At 39.2% G+C, this 20,718-nt stretch overlaps 5 protein-coding genes across 5 annotated transcripts; 4 read left to right on the top strand and 1 right to left on the bottom strand.

Annotated features, from left to right (window-relative positions):
• Nucleotides 1-1,962: 1,962 nt before the first annotated feature.
• LOC145701175 (uncharacterized) lies at nt 1,963-8,357 on the top strand. Its single transcript, XM_081778402.1, has 9 exons — nt 1,963-2,070; nt 2,135-2,221; nt 3,655-3,797; nt 4,667-4,957; nt 5,272-5,445; nt 5,734-5,815; nt 6,793-6,917; nt 7,210-7,465; nt 8,047-8,357. Exons 1-9 carry the CDS (start codon nt 2,034-2,036, stop codon nt 8,355-8,357), a joined length of 1,506 nt encoding a protein of 501 aa, XP_081634528.1. The 5' UTR covers nt 1,963-2,033.
• Nucleotides 8,358-8,779: 422 nt separating this feature from the next.
• Nucleotides 8,780-15,983, top strand: LOC145702177 (uncharacterized). Its single transcript, XM_081779389.1, has 6 exons — nt 8,780-9,021; nt 10,920-11,047; nt 14,584-14,814; nt 15,088-15,535; nt 15,580-15,647; nt 15,695-15,983. Exons 1-6 carry the CDS (start codon nt 8,796-8,798, stop codon nt 15,818-15,820), a joined length of 1,227 nt encoding a protein of 408 aa, XP_081635515.1. The 5' UTR covers nt 8,780-8,795; the 3' UTR covers nt 15,821-15,983.
• Nucleotides 11,098-14,238, bottom strand: LOC145704922 (uncharacterized). The gene is made up of 9 exons (XM_081782383.1): nt 13,798-14,238; nt 13,202-13,628; nt 12,566-13,042; nt 12,248-12,364; nt 12,019-12,209; nt 11,740-11,977; nt 11,539-11,695; nt 11,274-11,493; nt 11,098-11,217 (listed from the first exon to the last, which is right to left on the bottom strand). The coding sequence occupies exons 1-9, from the start codon at nt 14,236-14,238 to the stop codon at nt 11,098-11,100; spliced, it is 2,388 nt and encodes a 795-aa protein (XP_081638509.1).
• Nucleotides 15,984-17,308: 1,325 nt separating the features above from the next.
• Nucleotides 17,309-18,677, top strand: LOC145702178 (uncharacterized). The gene is made up of 6 exons (XM_081779390.1): nt 17,309-17,430; nt 17,602-17,813; nt 17,855-18,054; nt 18,106-18,253; nt 18,348-18,413; nt 18,500-18,677. The coding sequence occupies exons 1-6, from the start codon at nt 17,349-17,351 to the stop codon at nt 18,587-18,589; spliced, it is 798 nt and encodes a 265-aa protein (XP_081635516.1). The 5' UTR covers nt 17,309-17,348; the 3' UTR covers nt 18,590-18,677.
• Nucleotides 18,678-18,829: 152 nt separating this feature from the next.
• Nucleotides 18,830-20,558, top strand: LOC145701176 (meprin A subunit alpha-like). Its single transcript, XM_081778403.1, has 5 exons — nt 18,830-19,068; nt 19,111-19,290; nt 19,336-20,094; nt 20,139-20,319; nt 20,372-20,558. Exons 1-5 carry the CDS (start codon nt 18,830-18,832, stop codon nt 20,537-20,539), a joined length of 1,527 nt encoding a protein of 508 aa, XP_081634529.1. The 3' UTR covers nt 20,540-20,558.
• Nucleotides 20,559-20,718: the final 160 nt, after the last annotated feature.

The following is a 20,718-nucleotide window of genomic DNA, read 5'->3' on the forward strand; positions in this document are numbered from 1 at the left end:
ATCAGCACAACCCAGAAAAATTTGTTAAAAACGAACTTGCAAGTAATAGCCCCACCCTTCGCCTGAATAAAACTTTAAATCCTGTTTACAAGAGTAAAAGTGGAAAAGACGGGATAACCCGGATGCGATTTATTTTTTTCTGTCGTTGCTCATACAACTTTAAATAAACGATAATTTCTACAGGGAAACGCCAAGAATTGAAAAAAACGGATCATGACAAAAACGCTTGATTTTTCAATTCAGAAAGCACGTTTTGAACAATGGTCAATTACGGTCGTTAGGCCGTGGCGTATTAAGATTTTTCAAGCGAACATGGCATTAACGTTTTTTAGAAATTCCCTCTAACTGCACTCATTTCATTTGGAATCTGCCTGCGCGTTGTTTGGTACAAACAAAAATGTTGCGCGGGGTTGAAAAAGTTTATTTCCAAAAATTTAAGATTCAATAAAATTCAATTAGATTGAAGAAATAACATTAATAAGGATCAGAAGAACTAAGATAAAGACTACATCATACAGTTAAGGAGGGGGTCGACGAGAATCGGGATTTCCGTGACCAAAAATGCGGGAAAACCTGATCAGATAAGCAAAATCTGAGTTTACTGGCAAATAGAAAAGGGTTGAAAAAATTAACCGGCGAGAACAAGAAAAAATTTTGGCCGGAAAAAATCGGTCAAAAATCAAGAAAAAATTCTCGTCGACACCCCCCCCTCAAGAATAATCCGAGATGCAAAAATGCTAATTCTAAAAATTTCCAGAATTTATACATCATTTGCGGGCCGCAGATTACAACTCTTTTGCGGAGATGATTCGAATTTGGAACTCGAGAGTTAATCTTTATCTTACCGCTGAAAAAGCGCACCTGAGTGCCGAAAGATAACTCAACTTTCACGATTCCCTTTTGTGAAATGCTTCATTAGAAGCTCCATTTTCCAGCGTATATTATTTTTGATCTCATGGAAACAGTTGAAAAAGACGGCGAACTTGGCTTGGATGATGAAGGACGAAGTGTTGAGGATCTCTTCTTTTTGGAATCTTTCGAATTCTCACAGCTACATAAATTATTAAAATAAGCAAAAAAATATAAACAAACCATTGTTTGAAAGAATTTGCTTCAAATTCTTTGTCGAAAACGAGTCCATTTGCCGATTTCTTTCGCCGAAATAACTGCCAAAAGTTAAGGAAAAAAGGGTTACAAAACAAAATCTCATTTTTCTGTTCAAAAAGTTTCATGGTGATCTTTTATACCGCAAGTATAAATAATCAATTTAATCATATGTACGTATGTACTTTTATAAATAATAGCTTTGATTATGTAACATGATCAAAGATGAACTTTTTAGACTTTGAACATAATGGATGTCTAAATTGACATTTCCTCGACAGAAGGGAAACTTATTATAACCAAAAAAAAGAAGAAGGCTTATTGAGAATACAGGATTCTGATTCAGAATTTCTGAATCCTGTACTAAAACTTTTAGTCTAAAAGTCTATCCATCTCGTTACTTTTGTCGCACTTTTTCGGTCTTTTTTTTTGCCAAATAAATCGCGACACTTTTTGACAATTTTTTCTGAAATCTGATTGGGCTAACGGCCGAAAGCGGCGATCTGACTGGTTAAAATTTTGACCGAAATTTTGATCAAAGTTGTCGAAATTTTTTCAATTTGTGGTCATCGAAGCTACGTATTTTTTAGCAAAATAAGGGAAGAAATCAATCCTGGCCAATAAATCTTTTGAATCAACTGAACCAAACTAACCCTAGACTGAATCCATCGCGACAGCAGCCCAAAACCGCGTCTGGTTTAAAAACGCTAAGCAGATTTCCTCGCTTTACAAGCCGTTCCTTTCGAGCCCTTTTCGGCCTCTAAGTACTTTTACTCGCGCTGTTTGCGCGATGGCGCTCGCGAGTCCCGGAGTTTTCACGATTCTTGCAATTCTAGCGCGCTCGAACGATTTTTCTGACGAAGATTCTTTTCTGCCTAAGTTCGCAAAATCCATTTCTTATATTTTTTTTCAAATAACAAATCATCAAGATGCGCCTTTTTTGGTTGCTCAACATCGCGTCAGGAGGTTTCTAGAGATCCATGATCAATAAGAGAGTTAGAACGAAGAACATGTAATGAAGAATTTTTAGGTTTTCTAAGAGATGATGCAAAGAAAGAAGATGGGACAGGATGGTTAAGGGAGCTGCCGATTAATTTCGAGTGGACTGATCAGCAAGGTTAGTTTTCTTATTCGTTAAAATTGATGATTTTAATTCATCTCGACCAAATGGCTCGAAATTGGTCATACGTGTCGTTCTGATTTGAGATCCCCTCGTTATAGAAAATAAGCAAAAGATTCCATCTTGGATTAATTATTAATAAGCTAAAGATTTAAATCTTTTAATGCATTCACTAATAATAGGAAACGTTTTTGTAGTTCTTGTTGGGTAACTCTGCTTCAATAAATTCAAATGGTTATTTTTTATATCTATTTTCTATCAAAAATTAACTGAATAATAATGGCAGACATAAAAAACCCAAAGAAAAATTATGGTCCCTTAATTATTTTTGCAAAAGAAGCTAATAAATAGGCAAAAAACTTAATACCAAAAAAAAAAGATCGTGTAAGTTAATTAATGAGCTTCCTTTCTGTAAATATCTGTATCTTCCTTTATCTAAGAGATGAAGATCTAAACAATGTCACCAGAAAGATACGCACCCGGAATTCCAACAACGACTCACGTTGTAAACAAAACGTTAAGGGAGGAGTAGATAGAAGCTGTCAAAAGTCGATACTGTTTCTTTTCAGATTTTAGACAGCTCAGGGTTAACTAACCACGTTATTTTCTTACGGAAACTTGAGCGCCAATCCAGTCTTGTTTTTCTTCCTCGATTTTTCGCAGTTGAGAGCATTAATGATTCCAAGGAGAGAATCAAAATAACCATTTGAGGGGAAATTTTTAAATCACCTTTTCCCTAGAATTTTCGCTATTCCTGAAAGGGCGTTTTCGAACACATGCTCATTTAGGTTCGACAAGTGTTGGCGACAGATTTTCACAGTATTTTTCAACCTCCGAATTATCATAAAGATGGCTTTTTCTTTTGTATTCTCGAGTTGGAAAAGATGTTTCTTTTTGCATAAATTATCTTTTTTTTCTCTAGTTATTTTGGGCCAAGCGACTCAAATCGACCAAAAAACCGACGAAAAAGATCGAAATTCGCGACAATTTTTTCCTGAAAATTAATTGGCCTTTCAACCCGATGCGGACATCTGATTGGCCTATAATCTAAGATCTCAAAAACAGAAGAAAAAGTCGTAATTTGTCGATTTCAGCCACCCTTATTTCAACATACCAAAAAAGTAAACCAAAAAAGGGTAAAGAAGAAATTTTGTCTAACTGTTTATTTAAACCTCACGATTTTCGGTCAGAAGCGTGTGACCGAAAACAAATACAATTTCCAAAATTTTGAAAAAAATAAAATTTTGAAATTTTAAAGAAACGTGACCACTTTTCTCTTTTTGAAATTTAGTATTGCACTTATGGGAACGGGGTTGCTTATTTTCCATTCAATTATCACGAAAAGAGAGCAAACAGAAGTGTAAACAAGTATCCTAACAAGTTATTCCGCTAGTTAAAACACTTGTCCTCCTCTTGAGTTATTTATTTAGTCGCATATTTGAAATGGAAGTACAACATCGTCATTCCTGGGAGAGCCAGAGCAATGGGCAGCCAATTCCCAGGCGAAAATGGATTCCCAGTCAACCTTTGGCCCAGGTCTCCTTCTAAACCACTCACAGTCGTACCCGTCTTGGTAAGTCTTCAAGTCAAGTGTTCGCGCTTTTTATCGCGCGATGCTGATAGTCAAAAGTTTGGTATTTTTACTTTTGATAAGAAAAAAAAAAAAGAAGGATTTGCCACATCTTCTGAAATGTCGGGTTTTCGGCTCGAATCGACGAAAAACGCATCAATTTTTTTTTTCGAAATTTGTCTTCTGAAATGTGATTGGCCGACTTGACGAGTGTCAAAATTTTATTGGTCAAAATTTTTTCCCAAATTTTGGTCAAAATTGTCGCATTTTTTGCCGATTCGAGCCACCTTCCCGAAAATCGGATTTGTTTGAGAATCATTATTATTCCTAATGGACGTTTGGGGTGATTATTTGACTCAAATCATACAACTTTCACGTTTATTATGGTACAATCATTGTAAAAACGTGTTCAAATCGGTCAAACTATATTTATGATATTCACCCTAAAATATTTACATGTACTGTTAGTTCCATTTAATTTTCAAACTCTCGCTCTTACAAAATTCCTAATCAATGTTATTCCCAAAAACGGGGAGTCTTTTCAAACACAAATTTCATCAATTAATTTTCCTTGTTTCAATATTTTTCCTTGAGTAATCAATTAGCCGATTAGAGACGACTCTACTAAAGGGTAGCACGTGAGGGAAGGGCTGCGAAAGGCAAAATACCGACAATCCGAGAATTGCCAAAAACCGCGGAGCTCGGAGCTCTTCCGAACCAGCTCTTCCGCAAATAACGCACTGTAAATAACTCAAAAATCGATATTTCCGGAATTTCTTTTGAAATAAAAATTGATGCAAGAAAAAAGGCCTTGAGGAAAATATAAGATCAAAAAAGATGAAAAAATTTTTTTTCGATTTCAAAATTTTTAGGTTTCTGAAAATTTCGACCGAGCAGTGATCGAAGAAGTCTACGACGTTCTAAATCGATTGACATCACAATCTGACTGCGTGGAATTCCGATGGATTACGCACGCTGATTTGGGCGACTACTCAAATTGGATCTTTTTGAAGCCCGGATCCGATTGCCGAACGACAGTTGGTCTTCCCTCATTCGGCGATAGCTTCAGAGGCGGAGAAGTTGCACTGGAGCTCGGCCCGGATTGTCAACGAACACCCGCGGTTTTGAGAACTATGATGCTTCATGCTGTTGGTGCTACTCCTGTAAGTAATGGTCAATTTTGATTGGTTAATCGAGAAAATATCGGCTGCTTATTGGTCGAAAAAGAAACAGTAATTTTGAATGCCTCAACTTTCTAGAAGAAAAATTAAATTTTCTATTCAATTTATTAAAATCAAAAAGAAAATTCTCTCGGAATTACATCACGTCAATATTTGTAGGCGTGGTTAGGGTCCCTTCCCCTTCGCGGTTAATAAGTATCCGCGGTAAATAAAATAAACTCCGCTCGAAGGCTCTCATAACTCCAATTTTCGACCTGAAAAGCGTCTTTTTTTTTCAATTTTCAACCGCTTTTTAGGCAACGATTGGTGGCAGACGAGTTTCAACAATTGAACCAACAGCTTACAAGCTTTGTGCAAGCAATGGTCCTTACAGTACTTGCCAAGGAGCGAGCTGCAGAAGCTTGGGAGGAAAAGGATGGGAGATCCTCAGATCGGCTGTCACTCATGAAGAGGCCTCGCGACGCTGCCAGGTAAGAAACGAAGGAGCAAGACCTTAATCCATCAAACTTGCGGTACGGACGACAAATTCGATGATTTAACTTTTCTTCAAGTAGGAAGTACTCTTACTCGTGTTTAACATGAGCTTCTAGAGCTTCCTCGTTCCGATCAAAAACCGCGGTCGACTTTTCAAACATTTTCATGACATTTTCAAAAAAAAAAACCAGTTTTTACTCGAAAGAAACAGTCTGTAGGTCCAAACTGAGGTGTAAAATTCAGGAGTTACTCACACAGTTTCTTTGGGTCAATTGAAATTTTAGGAACTGTTCGGTATGCAGCTGGCGACAATCCAGTCACCAGAAGAGCAGCGGGTCGTGAATTTTATGCTGCAAACTGACGACCAGGAATGGATAAAAAATTTTTAGCTGAATATTTCCATCGGGCACAACTAGGCGTCTAAAGGCTCTGATAAGAGGGGAGGTGACAAATGGATTTTCTAGAGACGAAAAAAAGACACAATAACTTCTAATGATCATTTTTAATTTATATAATATCCGAATCACATGATTTCGACTGATATCCTCATCTAATTCTACATTCTCAACTTGTTCTTCTTCGTGAAATTGATAAGATACATTCTATAATTTTCATTTCATAATGGTAACTTTCCTTGTCTTCATCCTCTTTAGAGCGCCTTTTAAAAAACTAAGTGCGATCTGAAAAAGCGTCGCCGCAACACGTTGTCGTCATTGAAGTACCAAACTTCAGTAATCGTTCTCACTCGCTGACAATTTTTTCGTGCGCCGCTTATCAGCGCGCTCGGCGGGGGATCGAGGTGATCATTGAATTTTAAAAAGAAAAGAAAAGGGTTGAAATGTGTGGTTCCTGAGTTTATTTGACTTGGTGGATGTCTTCATCCACGAGTCAAATTTGTTCAAAAAAGAACATTTATTGAATGATTTTGGGAAAACGCTATTGCAGCAATTGACGAATAACGCAAAGGAGGATTGATGAAAACCAAGATTTTCGTCTAAAATTAATTTTTAAGAGGATCTCTGACGCAACTTTTTTCTGTGAAAGTTTTCTTCTAAAAACTCTATTTACCTTCCGTGATAAGATAACACCGCAAGCGGATCGTTGCCGAAAATAATTTATACTTGCTTAGGAAAGAGTGCGAGACTCGAAAAACGAGCCCAGTAGCATCATATTTGAGAGTGATCTTGAATTCTAAATGAGGCCCCCTCGATCAATCCATGAAATGCAGAGGAGCGATTTAATTGCCCCGTGGAATTCGAAGATCACGTTGCTCATAGTACTGAAGTAACAGACAGTTGATAACAAAAAATAATAGCTTGAAGATATTTTTTTATTCATGAAAAAGGGATTGGAACGAGCAAAATTTTGGACTGGCAATAAAGTGATTGGCAAAGACCTAGGTCAATGGCGCGGAAATTGGGCAAGTGGATTTCCCCAAAAGCACAGGAACTCGGCTCCGGTATACATGGTAAGTAGCGGTGGTAAAAAGGCTCGAAATTCAATTCACGACAGTTCAGCAAACTGCAAAAAAAGGAAGAAGTTTATAGATTCTTTCACTCTGTTTTTACAAGAAAACGAAGACCATAAAACGAGTAGAAAACCTATCTCTATGTATTTCAAGTATCAAAGAACTATTTGAATAAGACTTTCCAAAAATACTAGCATTATTTGTAGGGCGCTATAGGAAAAGTTTCACTTAATGTAATTTCTATTTTATCTTCTCATTAAAACCTCTCTTCCTTTGCTTATTTACTTTCTAGAGCTACTCAGCATCCGGCTGGGAATGGCGCAACGACATCAACTCGGCTTCAAAACTTCCGGCCATTTGCGAAGCCTCGAGCTCATCTAAATCCTCCAAGTGTCTCAATAATCTTTGCTCTTCGAAAGCCTCTTGTGCTCAGAAAGGATCTGCTTATTCGTGTCGCTGTTTGGATGGCTACTTTGGAAATGGATTTCAGTGTAGTCCGACTAACTGCCCCGCTGGGACGGTCAGACATGGCGAAACTTGTGTTATGGGTGAGTAAAAACGCCTCTTCGTCGAAAATTGCAAAATATGCATAAGCGCTAGAAACCAAAAGCGCATAAAAGTGCCAGCGTCAGAGATTTAGGTTTTTCGCTTTTCAAAAGTTTTCAAAATACAACGTGCTTATCCTAAGCTGTTTTGTTTCAGTAAAAGAGCTTTCAACTTTTCCTTGCTGTCCCGAGGTTTTGAGGCGCTTCTATTTGGGAGACGAAAAGGGCGGAATAGTTAAAAAGAAAATTTAATTATTCGGCGCTTTATTTGCTTATTTACGCATTCAGTAGATCCAGGATCTGCCCTAGAATCAATGTCGAATTCAAAATTTCTGAAAAAATGAACTTTATTTTTTTCATTTTTTGAACTTTTTCTTTATTATTTTTTTCTCTGGTAGATTTTTTTATTTACAGTCTTGCGAAATGTGTGTAACTGTCAAACTCAAAATACTTATTTTTGAACCAACAGTCTGCCAGCCAAGGATTCTGGGCAATTATTTAACAACCGCATATTTGATGGTTCTTATCTTGCAGTTTAAGTTGTGATACAACATTTTCGATTCGAAAGTGAGCCGTGCTTTCAGACCCGTGCGACAGTTGTAAGCCCCGATTTGCTTGCGAAGCAGTTGATGCCGGCTCTGCTAGCGCTGATTGCGCATGTAAGCCTGGCTGGACCGGTAATGGACAGCTCTGCTTGCCTCAGAAGAAAACCACGACGACGAGAGCTGCATTGAAGCCAACAACGCTTCCGCCATTTAATCGCTTTGCGGCGAAGATTCTTCCTCAGCCATCGAGAAATGGAGCTGATCCTGGAATGAAGAAAAGCGGCGCCATGGCTGATTTGACCAGGAGATTAGAAGGAAAGGGTTTCATAAGCGCAGATTGCATTTCATAACGAAAATTTCTTTTTTGAAAAATTCTCTTTTTCGTTCAAGAATCAAAAATTTCTTGATAGCGGAACAATGAAGACCATAATTTATGATAATTTCCACCAGTTCTAACTTCCTTGAACATTTTTCGGAGTCCGAAGGAAATGACTTCGGAAGTACGATCCAGCTAATCGCTTATTTTAAAGGACAAAAAATCTCGTGTCTAAAAAATGAAGCTTATGAGAATCTTCTTTAAAAGCATTAAAACAGGAGCAACTAGCGGTAAAATTCGGCCCTGCTCCTCAAAAGACCGCTGCGACGACCGCTGCGCCAAGTACAGTTCGTCAGACCAATGCGTTCAAAAACCACGCCCTCCACAACAAAATACAAGCCAAAGTGTTCAGAGAAATCTCTTTCCAAGACTCCTTTTCTTCTTTTATTTTCATAAATAATTTTTTCTGAACATGAAAAAAGCCAAAGCCACAGCAACACCAAGTTACGTGCCAAGCTACCCGGAAATTGACGCGACACCAAAACAGGCGCAAATTGACCTTGATGGGTTAAAACGTGAGATTGCCGAATTTGCGAAACTCGCGGCCGAGCAATCCGCCTCACAGGTCGAGACCAAGGTCAAATTTTCGCAAGACGAGATGAAGGAAGAAGTCGATCGAGTGGTTGAACTTGTTCGAGGTAAGAAAAATCAACGATTCTAGCCTTTATTCGAAACGAGCGTCTGATTCGCCCAGCTCCCTTTTTTCGAAAAGCCGTAAAGAGGCACTTTGAATAATTTCTTCCGCCGTCCCCAGAACATAAACATTTGATGGAACCAGGGTCTCGAAAAAAACGTTGCCCGCCCGTGGTATTAGCGCCACCGCTCACTTTCGTCCACCGCGCTTTTGTTTTTCGCGCTAAAATACCACCGCGGGCCCGTAGTAGCGCCACCCACGGACACACGTAGAATTCCACGCGAGCGGGTGGAAATAAAGTGCCCAGACTGGGCAGCCCAGTTTTAATTTTCGGCGCTCGCGGATAGGTCTCACCCTCGGCGAGCGCAGCTTACTTGAAGATTTAAATGTTTGATAATTAAATGAAAAACAATAACCTTTATAACATGGGCGACCCTTTGTTACTCGATAAAACGCTGGCACTTTTGAGTTAGTTACTCAATAAAACGATGGCGCAGCAAAAAAAAATTTAATCGGTAAAACGATGGCACCCTTGTTAATCGAGGCGCGGCGCTCTCTTGCATGACGTCATCGAGAGGTCAAAAATGTAACAATATAGCCTTGTTAATGTGGGACTTTATTGATACGGCCTGGCTTAGTGGAGAACGCATCCGCTCAGTGATCGCTGGGCGCGAGTTCGATCCCACCCCGCTCTTTTTTTTCCCCTTGCGTGCGGTCCCCATGGTAGTTTTTATTGTAAAAATTGCTACGTAATTCCACCACCAAATGTTCAAAACACCACCAAAATTATTTTTATTAAGTTCCGCCATCGCATTGGTCAGAAGAGATCTCCAGCAAGAGAGTCCTCGGATGACGTCATTCCAGAGAGCCCCGCGCCTCGATTAACAAGGGTGCCATCGTTTTATCGAGTAAATTTTTTTTCGCCGCGCCATCGTTTTACGGATTAACAGAGGGCCGCCCGCCACAGTTTTATTGAGTAACTAGTTAAAAAGCGCCAGCGTTTTATCGAGTAACAAAGGGTCGCCCATGTTACTTATAACACTGGGTAATATGAAAAAAAGGTCCCGGAAGTGGTAAGCTACCCGTTTGCTAAATATAAGCCGACTCACAGTCGAGGATTACTTTCAAAAAGAACCAAATACTAGGACTAACCGTCAAGCGACCTTATCAGTTAGTATTCATAATGTGTTAGTTTCATAATGATTGAGTGCACTTTGTTTTCCGATAGAAACCCTATATTATATTAAGGCTATATATATTTCCATTTTATATAAAATACATAACTTTACTAATCCGTCTAATATCTGAACTCGACTAGTAGAGATATTCTTTTCTCGATTCATTAAATAGTGGCTTCTTAGTTCCCCACATTGGATCGGCAATCGGAACGAATTGTGTAGTGGTTCGTATCGCGCTCTGCGGGTCGCCGCTTGGCCTAACTCCCCTCTGGCGCAGGCCTTATTTAGCAAACCGAGCCACCGTTGTTTTTGAAAGTGTACCACGGGCGGGCCGTGGAACGGCGAAAGTGGGGGCGCTAATACCACGCGCGTACCACGCTTTTTTCGAACCCCTGGATGGAACTAAAAGTGTAATCTCCTTCGCTCTAAGAAAGCCGCTGCAAATCCAAAATCGCAAGGTTTTGCATTTTTGTTTCTTGCATCGTGGTTATTAGGTAAATTTTCGAGCAAATATTTTGTGAATACTTTCTGCCAAATTAACGGGTTCGAGTGGTGTATTTTTGTAGTGGAATGCGTCTCGGAGGAAAAATGCTAGGGTCATTACAATCATTAAATAAATGACACCCTTCTTCTATCAAGCCGAAACATAACTTCATGTTGATGAGAAAACTAAGGCTGTTTGTCCTTATTCCTTATTGGAAATCCATCCTGAAATTTTTCCTAGTTTTTATCAGTCAATCTGAGGCTGAACGCGCGACCCTGACTGCCGAACTGGAGCGACTTCAAAAATACACCAACTACTTTGCCGAACGAATCGATAAAATCTCGGACGAAGTGTCCGTAGTTGACCAGGTAATGTTTCTTATTTGACAGTGAGTAGATACAGAGAAGATATTTTTTCGTTATTCTGGGCAGATATCGCCTATGGTGAGGCTTTCTAGAGTCCGACCGACCATGTTTTCCGGGCCGCTGCAGGTGTTTCCAAGAATGTCTAGGTTTTCTTTCGTGTCCAAGAAGCCGAACTTGAAGTCTTTTATTTTGCATGTGCACTTTTGAGGGCTTCAAGAACTCAAATTACACGATTTTTGCCCCTTTTTATCATCTGAAAAGGAGAAATTTCAAAGCCCGTTTCCTGAATATTTGTTTTCGGAATTCTTAGATATCGCAATCTGTCCAAACCCTCAAACTTCGGCAAGCTTTGAATAGGGTTGTCGGTCAGGTCCAGTTTTGTCAAATACGCAAGATCACGAAATGCATCGGGCTCGATTCTTTGAATGTTGTTTTCTTGCAAAAGAATGCTATAAAAATCAGTGAATTTCCGGACCGAAAGAGAGTAGACTAACTTTTTGAGGTATTCGGACGGAGAGAAAACGTTTTTAACCCAGTCGATTGAGTTGCCGACGAGGGAGAGGGTTTCGAGGTATTCAAGGGAGGAGATTTGGGTGGGAAGCTTTGTGAAATCGTTGTGATCTAAGATAAGGGAGTCCAGTCCCTCAAGGCCTAGAATGCAAAAGTTACTATGTTGAAACAAGCTTTTTTCTAACCAATGAAACCATGCGGTTCGATGGCGTTTTCAGTCAAATTGTTGTAGCTCAAGTCCAACTTTCGAATCCGACAGTCTTTTTCGAAGTAGCCGAGCTTCCATTTTGTGATCTGATTGTGCTGCAGTTGAAGGTCGTACAGATGCTTTATTGGGCGAAAAACGGCCATAGGAATTTCAATGATGCTATTGTGGCTCAGATAAAGGTAGGAGATGTTTTCTAGGTCTTCGAAACAGCCGGGCTAGAAATAAGTTGGGACTCGTTTTTACTATGTAAGCCTACCATTAGATATTTGATGTTGTTTTGGGACAGGTAGAGGTAGATAAGCTTCTTGAGCCCCCTGAAAGCGCCCTGCTTCACGAGCATAATTTGATTCAAATCCAAATGAAGACTTTCCAAATAATTCAAGCCAGCGAACTCGAGCTCTTCAAGGACTTCGAGCTTGTTTAGCCGCAAATCCAACAATTTCGTACCTAGTCGTTTAGATATTTATATTTGGATGAAATTTTACCGATTCCGATCTCTGCTGGAATTTCTCGGTAATTGAGTGCGATGCAGTTCACGTGGTAGACATTGCTCGCGCAGGAACATCCCTCGGGGCAAGTGAACAGCTCGCTGATAAATTTTGCTGAAGTAAAAATTAATAACGCTGAAAAGTTTCTGTATTTTTCGAGAACCATATAAGATCAATTTAAAAAATGAATAATCATTTTCAATTTTAAGAAACAATGAAAATGATAACACAGATTTAATAAGTCTTTTCTTAATTCCAGATGATAAATACCATTTTAACTTGTTTAACTTTATTTTAACTTGAAAGGTGACTAACCGACAAAAGGTTTTGGAGCCATCGTCGCAGGCGGTAGTGGGAGATAAATCATGGTTGTAGTCGTTGTCGGAATCGTTGTTCTCGTCGTGGTTGTAATTGTTGTCGTCGTTGCAGGGCTTGTTGTACTCGTCGTTGTTGTTATATCATCCGGGCTGCAAAACTCCTCCTGGTTGAGCTCGACGATATTCGCTCCAAAAAGCACCTCCGGGGAAAAGCAATTCGAAACGATCTTCATTCCATTTGGACCGTTTTTCACCCACTCGTTGAATTTTCGCAGCCCACAATCGCAGACAAGCTCATTTCGATCAAAGCTAAGTTCGGTTTGGCCAAGGTTGAGGGCTTCGAAAGGCTCGAGGACTTTTATTTCGTTTCCGGAGAAGTCGGCGAGAGTGAGGCTTGGAGTTGGGATGAAGACTTTCGGGTGGATGGACTTGATGAGGTTGTTCGAGAGGTCGAGTTTTTCGAGATTTTGAAGACCTAGGAAAATGTTTACGGTAATGATGCAGGCAGTATACTGTATACTGTATACTGTATACTGTATACAGCAATAATAGTTTACTTCGAATATACTGTGGGTAGAAAATATCACTTAAATTTTAATATCGTGGTATTCTGATTTTTGCTCATGAATTTTACCTTCTAGACCTGACATTTCAACCGCTCCAATTTTATTCCCTTGAAGCGCTAGAACCACCAATTTCTCCAAATTTCTGATCGCAGCTGGAATTTCTGTCAGTAAATTTTCACTAAGATCCAAATTCTTCAGTTGCTTTGTTTCAGAAAACGTATCTTTGTGAAGTTTTCTCAACTGGTTTCCATTCAATTCAAGTGTTTTCAGCTTTTCGAGCCCTTCGAGAATCTTTGGCGTGATTTTGTCCAGGAAGTTGTCGGACAAGGAGAGGGTGATGAGGGAGTGGAGCTCGACGAAGGCGAAGTTTTCGATCTTGTCGAGCTTGTTTTTTGATAGACTGAGGAGTTTTACGTCAAGCAAGCCGGAGAAGGTTTCTTTTTCGATACGCGTTAGGTGGTTTTCGTTCAGGAAGACGTTGTTGACCCCTCTTGTCTAAAAAATAAGTTGTTTTTGAAAAACCATAACTAATGAAAAAATTTTTCATATCGGGTTCATATAAATAAATTTTTCTTTGAAGTCCATGAAAAATTTAAATTATCTCTGTCTTCAAAATTGGAGTCAATATTCTTATCTACCTTCATGTGCGACAAAAAATACCAACCTTATTGAAAGCATTGGGCTCAATTAAACTTATTGCGTTCTCTTGAAGCTGTAAAAAATTGAGCTTTGGCATCTCTGGGAAAACTGGTAGCTCCTCAATTTGATTGCTTCTTAGATCCAAGCGGACGACCTCGGAAAGCGACTTGTCCTCTAGGTCAAATTTGGGAGCGATGATTCCTTGCGCATAGCAGATGATCGTTTTCTTTTGATTATTGCATCTGCAGTAGCTGTGGCAAGATTCGTCTTCATCTCTGTTTTTCGACTTTTTCTTCTTTGAAAAAGCAAGGGTGAAGAAAAAGAGAAATAAAAAGCCTTTCATTTCGAAATATTTTGTAAGAATGAAAATTTTTCTCAAAAGAAAGCCCAGCCACAGCGGGAGGACAACTTGTTGACCAAGTTTTTGAGGTCTTTTGAGGTCGAGGAGTCGAGGATCGAACTTCATCTTTACGCTGAAAAGTGGGCCGAGCAAATATGCTTTTTGGCCTGACGAAAAAATGCTCAAAAAAATCATTTGAGAAAAGTTTAGAATCTTTAGAACTTTAGATCTCAATCAAATTCCTGCTCTCATAATCCCTTTTTCTCCCCGCGTTCTTGGTCCCATTCCATAATTCATTAGACCCTCGCTTGAACAGAAGAAAATTGTCGATAAGTGCTTATCTCCATAATTTGCGTCGCTCGAAATAGTCCTTTTTTGCTCCGTGAACAAATTCAAATTGAATAATAATGCGTGCGACTACTGAGTGCCACTTGCATAAAAATCGAAAAGTGAAATAAAGAATTATTTCAGCTTTCCCGCGCAGATCAAGAACAATTCTTGAGCCTCTCGAAGACAGCTGAAAATTTAAAGTACAAGATCGACAATGTTCAACGACAGTTTGGATCGGAAGTCGAAAAGACGAAGGAAAAAGTGGAGTGGGTGGAGACCCAAGTTGTTGATACTCAGATCGAACTGAATGAGGCGAAGTATCAATTCAGCGAACAGAGGGAACGATTGGATGATGCGGAAAAAAAGATGAAGGTAGGCTTAGAACATTTCTTTTTAACGAATGTGTATCATTAATGAGATATATAATGAAAGAGTCTCAAATTTTAAATTTCAACATTTATCGCTTTTAATTTTGGAAGTTTTGATTTCGGTTTAACCAAAGATCATTGCTTAAGAAACTCAAATTTTTCAAAAAATTTAATTACGTATAACCATTATTGTTTTTTCTATTTATGACGTCTAAAATAGCATATCTAGAAGCTTGAAAATTGAAGATTATACATCTCTCTTGACTTCAATTTCTAGAGCGTTGATGTCATCGGCCTGCGCGCCCTCTCCAACGAGCAAAAAGTCGCCAATGCCCAGGGTCAAATCCGCAAAATGGACGATCTTCTCGCCTCCGTCGAGAGCGACGTATCTTCTCAAGCTCGAGAAATCGAATCAATCCACATGGAAACAAATCACGTGGACCGTCAGATGAAGCATTTGACCCACAACATGACCGTAGTCAGTCGAGAGATGAAAAACACGGAGTCCGAGCTTGGTCATTTGGCGACGGATCTTCATCAGGACACTGCAGAGCTTCATAATAAGGATATGCTCTTAGATATGAAGCTGACAAATCTCGAACAGGTAAGCGACCATTTTTCAGAAAATTTAGAGGCGGTGGAAGACGAAGTCGTTCAAAATCGAGCAGCGCTAGAAGTTGAGCTCTCCCACGCAGCTGAGGCGGCTCAGGAGGCAAAATCAAAAGGTAGAGGGTTTTCTTTAATTATCGTATTAGTAATTCTTATTCAGCGACAAAATCATCGACTGAGCTGCACCACTTTATGAATGTCCAAACACGAACTGGAAAAGGCATGCAGGTTTGTTTGCTCTTTGTCTCATCGTTTTCCTAAGCCATAATTCCTAGGGTCGCATTAATCGGCAAAATGATCTTCTCGGATTTTTGATGAATCAAGTGAAGAAACTGCAAAACAAGGTCAACTCGCAAGAGCGCAAAATCAAACTTCTTGAGGGGAAGAAAAAGAAGCACTAAATATTTCCCTCTACACTGTAGAGTCTACAGCGCTCTACTGTAAAATTCAAAATTGACAACTGTACATATTGGTAAAAGAAACACTCTTTCCTCAGCTCGAAACAAGCTTTGCACTTGATAAACTTTCCGAAGAATTACTAACTGTACATAAAATAAACCTTCATTCCAGAGTTTATAAATTTGTTCTTTCCCTTTTCGTTTACTATCCTCATGTATTGGTTGAATTTTGCTATAAAAATCAAAATTAAGGAGCATCAGTAGTTTCAATTTAAAAAATAAGGGTGTCATAATGTTAAACAGTCGAAAAAACGGTCAAAAATGAACGTAAATAGAATGTTTGCCACCTTATTGTTTGCCTTAATGCGTAAATCTGCATTGGTACTAATCACCAACGCAGTAAAATACGTCAAAGTCAATCTGTTTCCGGATTCTGACCCACCCTTCATTGTTTGCCCCCACCTTTCTACAACACTAGAAGATTCAGATGCCGTCAATTTTCCAACAGGTCATTCTGGCTGATCTTTCCGGTGCATCTTTTTTCAGAAAGTTCAAGTCTAAAAATGGCTTCTGGAATTAAGGGTGGGTCTCCTCGGGCGATCATCTGTCACAAGAAAGCTCAAAATAGAACTGACCTCAAGCAAGGTTGTTTGCAAAACTTTTTCAGAAGAAAATTTTCTGAAATACAAATTTTCGTTGAAGTCAAGTTTTAATTTTTGATTCTGAAAGTCAAGAAGTGCAAAGAATAACAGAGTAGAGCTTTTGTGTGAATGAGGAAGAATGGGGACGAGCTTGGGGCAATTGACTTTTAGTTCAATTACGCTCTCATCGTAAAGCTCAATTGAGATTTCTAAGATGACAGAAAAGAAAGGAAAATTTTGAACGCTGAGAAGTAGGACACAATCAATCATAATGGCTAGGCAGAAGGTAAGATTAACGATAGCCTATCCTGGATATCCCCATATTAAAACCTAGTTTTAGTCAGATTTTCTTCGTTATTAATCATGGCTTGACCCTTATTATTAAAGAAAAATAAACTCAAAATAATTTAAATTGGCTAAAATGTAATGCTTTTATTAACTTATTTCGAAGCGGTTGTTAGTCGGAAAAATTCTTGCCTCAAACGGAAGTTATCTCATAGACTCGCCTTTGTGATCGGCAAAGCATAACATATTCTTCAAATAGCAAACCAACCGCAAAAAGCTTTATGAGTCTAAACACGACCCAAACTCACATTTGTATTCTCAACTCTGACCATTCAGACAATCAGACTAACTAAATCCAAACACTCGAGACAAATAATCATAAATTACAAATCTTCAATTCGTCATTCCTATTCCAGTGATGATGAGTTCTCGTGTTAATGAACCATCAAGCACGCTGTGTTTGCCCTGTGAATGATACAATATTTACATTTTCTTCCGTTGACGAGTATTTAGCGGCTGCCGTAAGAGAGGCTCTCCAAAAAAAACGGAACAACGAAGAATACGATTAAAATAAATCCTTTTGAATTTTAAAGAAAAAAAAGAACATGGTGAAGATAATTTGCGCTGGGTTTCAAAAGACCGGAACAAAGTCGCTGAGCAGAGCGCTAGAAATTCTTGGATATAAAGGTAACGATTGATATATAACTATGCTTTTATGATAATTGGTTTCTTCAGCATATTTTCAATACAAAAAGATAATAACTTTTTAGCAATATAAAACAATATGGTTTTTCAAATATTCATTTCGTGAATATTTTTTCTAGAGCCCAAAAATCAAGTTGATATAGTAATTTTTAGTTTACGATGCTGGAGAAGTTTACATGTACATGAGAAACACTTGGATGGACTTTTTCAAGGGCAAAATAACTATCGAAGATGTCTGCAGAGAATATGATCGACAAAAAGTCGATGTCGTTGTTGATGGCCCTGCAAACTACTTTTGGGAAGAAATGAGCAAGTATTGGCCGGACGCGAAAGTCATTTTGACGATGAGAGACAATGAGGATAAGGTAGGAAAAGAGCTCTTTTGCTGTTTTTAAACAGATTCTAGTGGTACGAAAGCATCGTCAAGTTCTACAAAGGCATCGTTCGGTGGGTTGGCAAACTCGCTTACCTGGGTTATTTAACACCTTATGGCTATCTTACCGAAAAACACCTCACACTTCCATACCACATGCTCGTATTTGGCAACTGCAACTTCCACCCGCTCGTGCAAGACTTCGACAATGTCAACAACGAAAGCATTTACAAGTTAGTGATCAACAGCGAAAATCAACGATGACTAAAAAATCATGTTTTCAGGCGCAAATATCGAGAACATAATGCGTACGTCAATCGATACTGCCCGAAAGAGAGGCTGCTCGTTATGAATGTCAAGGATGGATGGGCGCCTCTCATCAAATTTTTGGAATTGAAACAGCCGGATGCGGAATTTCCGTTCAGAAATAAGGTGAGAGCGTGATCAAATATTATGAATATTTTTTGTGAAAAAATGACCGATTTTTAAAAGGGTCAAAATTTCAGCTCCTGACATTTATTTTCAGGGTGGCCAGGTCAACGAACTCATGGAAGACATGATGCCTGCCCACACAAATCGTTGCAAACTTGAGGTAATTCGATTTTGTGCAACTTTCATTGCGGTCTCAAACTTTGCATAAACATTTTACTGACGTCAAATATTTACCCTTTTTTTCAGGTCGGCCTAGTCCTCGTCTTGATCTTTCTTTTGCCATTTGCAGTGTCGTACTACCTCAACTTCATTGTGCAATCCTACAAACTTCAATGACCATTACGATTAATTCTCAAAACACCTCAAAACTGTATCTGCCGCTGTATTATTTCATATTTAAGTTTCGCTGCATGGACCGAATAAAACTAAAACATAATAAGTTTGACCTTGTTTCTATCTTTTGAGAAATAAAAATAAGCAGATGCTATTATTCTCATAAAGAATTTTTATTCATGGGAATCAAAGATCTGTTGCAAAACGATCTTCAAAAACAAAAAAAAAATTCTCAGATTCAAAATGAAGATCTTTCCCTCAGCTTTTTGGTCAGTCGAATTTGCGAGTTCAAAAGTGCTCCACAATGAAGCATCTTTTCCAGAAATTGTACCAGAGTCTATTTCGGAAATAAATGCACGGGCTGGTGTCACGGAAGACTCCGTCAGAAAATCGAGTCGTCATGGACAAATTGATCCGGTTTTCAGATGGGAAAATAGAACGATTCCGATTGAGATTAACCCGATTCTTTCTCAAGAAGCAAGGTTTGTATAAAATTGTAAAATTTTGTGAGTTAGTTACTTTAGTGCTTCAATTTTCCAAGCGATGCGAGAACTTGAAGAGAAAGGACTTGCATGGCTGCGGCCAAAAAAAGCTGAAGACCAAGATTACGTCACAACCAAAACAGACGCTGGCTGCTCAGCTTGGCTAGGAAGGGTCGGCGGAGAACAGCCTTTATCGTTGGCAAGAGGCTGTGGATGGATGTCGTATGTCGAGCTTATCATTATATTTCTTTTTTAATTCAACTATAGAGTCGCGATTCATGAGCTGTTTCATACTCTGGGAGTCGCTCACACGCACCAAAGACACGATAGAGACAATTATATCACTGTTTTTGAGAATAATATCCAAGAAAATTTCAAATACGCCCTTGCCGCTGATGACGACATCTCTCAGAGTACATTTGACTTTCCCTACGATTACTTGTCCATCATGCATTACGATAAGGTTTCGTACTCAAATGGAAACGGCGATACGATTGTTCCGAAGGATCCGAAATATCTCGACTTGATCGGACAGCGATTGACAGCGAATTCGCAGGACATGGCCATTCTGGACAAGATGTATGAAGATTTAGAAGGTCAAACAGACATCTCTCAGTGCAAGTGTCAAGAATTCTCTGTCTCCGGCTTCAGTGTTCAGTGGTCGTGTAATGGCAGCTACAAATTCGACTCGATTTCAAATGGAAAAAATTCATTCGTTACCGATTCATATTACGGTCCTCGCTACATCAATTTTAAAAAATATGGCTCAAAACCAAAATGGACTTGTCGAGATGACAATGAAATTACGACCGGTGAAAGAGGAGGAGCGTACGATGCTGCATTTTGCGTCGAGGACATCAGCAGTTCTTGGGAAGAGTGGACGGGAACCGAAATGAAAGAAGTTCCGGTCAAGATCGAGTGCACAAAATGGGCGAAGGACTCGCAAGGACGCAAAGAAAAAAGAACAGGTCTTTGCCCAACTGACGAGGACAAGTTCATCTGGGAAATCAACAATTGGAATCACATGTTTGAGAAAATCTATTTTCAGTTTTTAGTTCAACATTTTTCAGAAAATCAACATATACGAATGGTCGATCACTTGAAAAGGCTTTTATAGATGAAGCTGGATATAAATGGAGCCTCAAGCTCTTTCCGAACGGGACATCGGGAACACACGGGTACTATTCGTTGTTCATGTCGCTTGTGAGCGGCCCAAATGATTCAAAACTACAATGGCCTATTTGGGGCAGAGTAAGAGATTGATATTATTTTCTAGCCCATTTCAAATGGGCCATTTTTTTAGTACCTTTCTGCTGGTTTCGTGGAGCCAGGAAAGACATGCCGAGATCGAATAGCCGACCGATATCAGTACGTGACTAGCGATCAATGGGGCGCTTCCGACTGGGAAAATCCATCCACTGGTAGAGCCTCTACCGTAGAGGAACTGGCTATGGTTACAACACCTACATGAGCTTCGAACAATTCGATAGCTATGACTTTGTCCATGAGGACAGTGTCAAGCTTGTCTTTTCTGCTGAAGACGCTACTGGACAATGGTTGAATTGCGACATGGAGAAGTTGAGAAGCTTTGAGCGATGTTTCTATTCTCCTGTTGTAAATGACTTGACTTTCGACGAAAATGGAAAGATT

This window comes from Oikopleura dioica, chromosome PAR (genome assembly GCF_907165135.1).
Source record: "Oikopleura dioica chromosome PAR, OKI2018_I68_1.0, whole genome shotgun sequence".
NCBI lineage: Eukaryota > Metazoa > Chordata > Appendicularia > Copelata > Oikopleuridae > Oikopleura > Oikopleura dioica.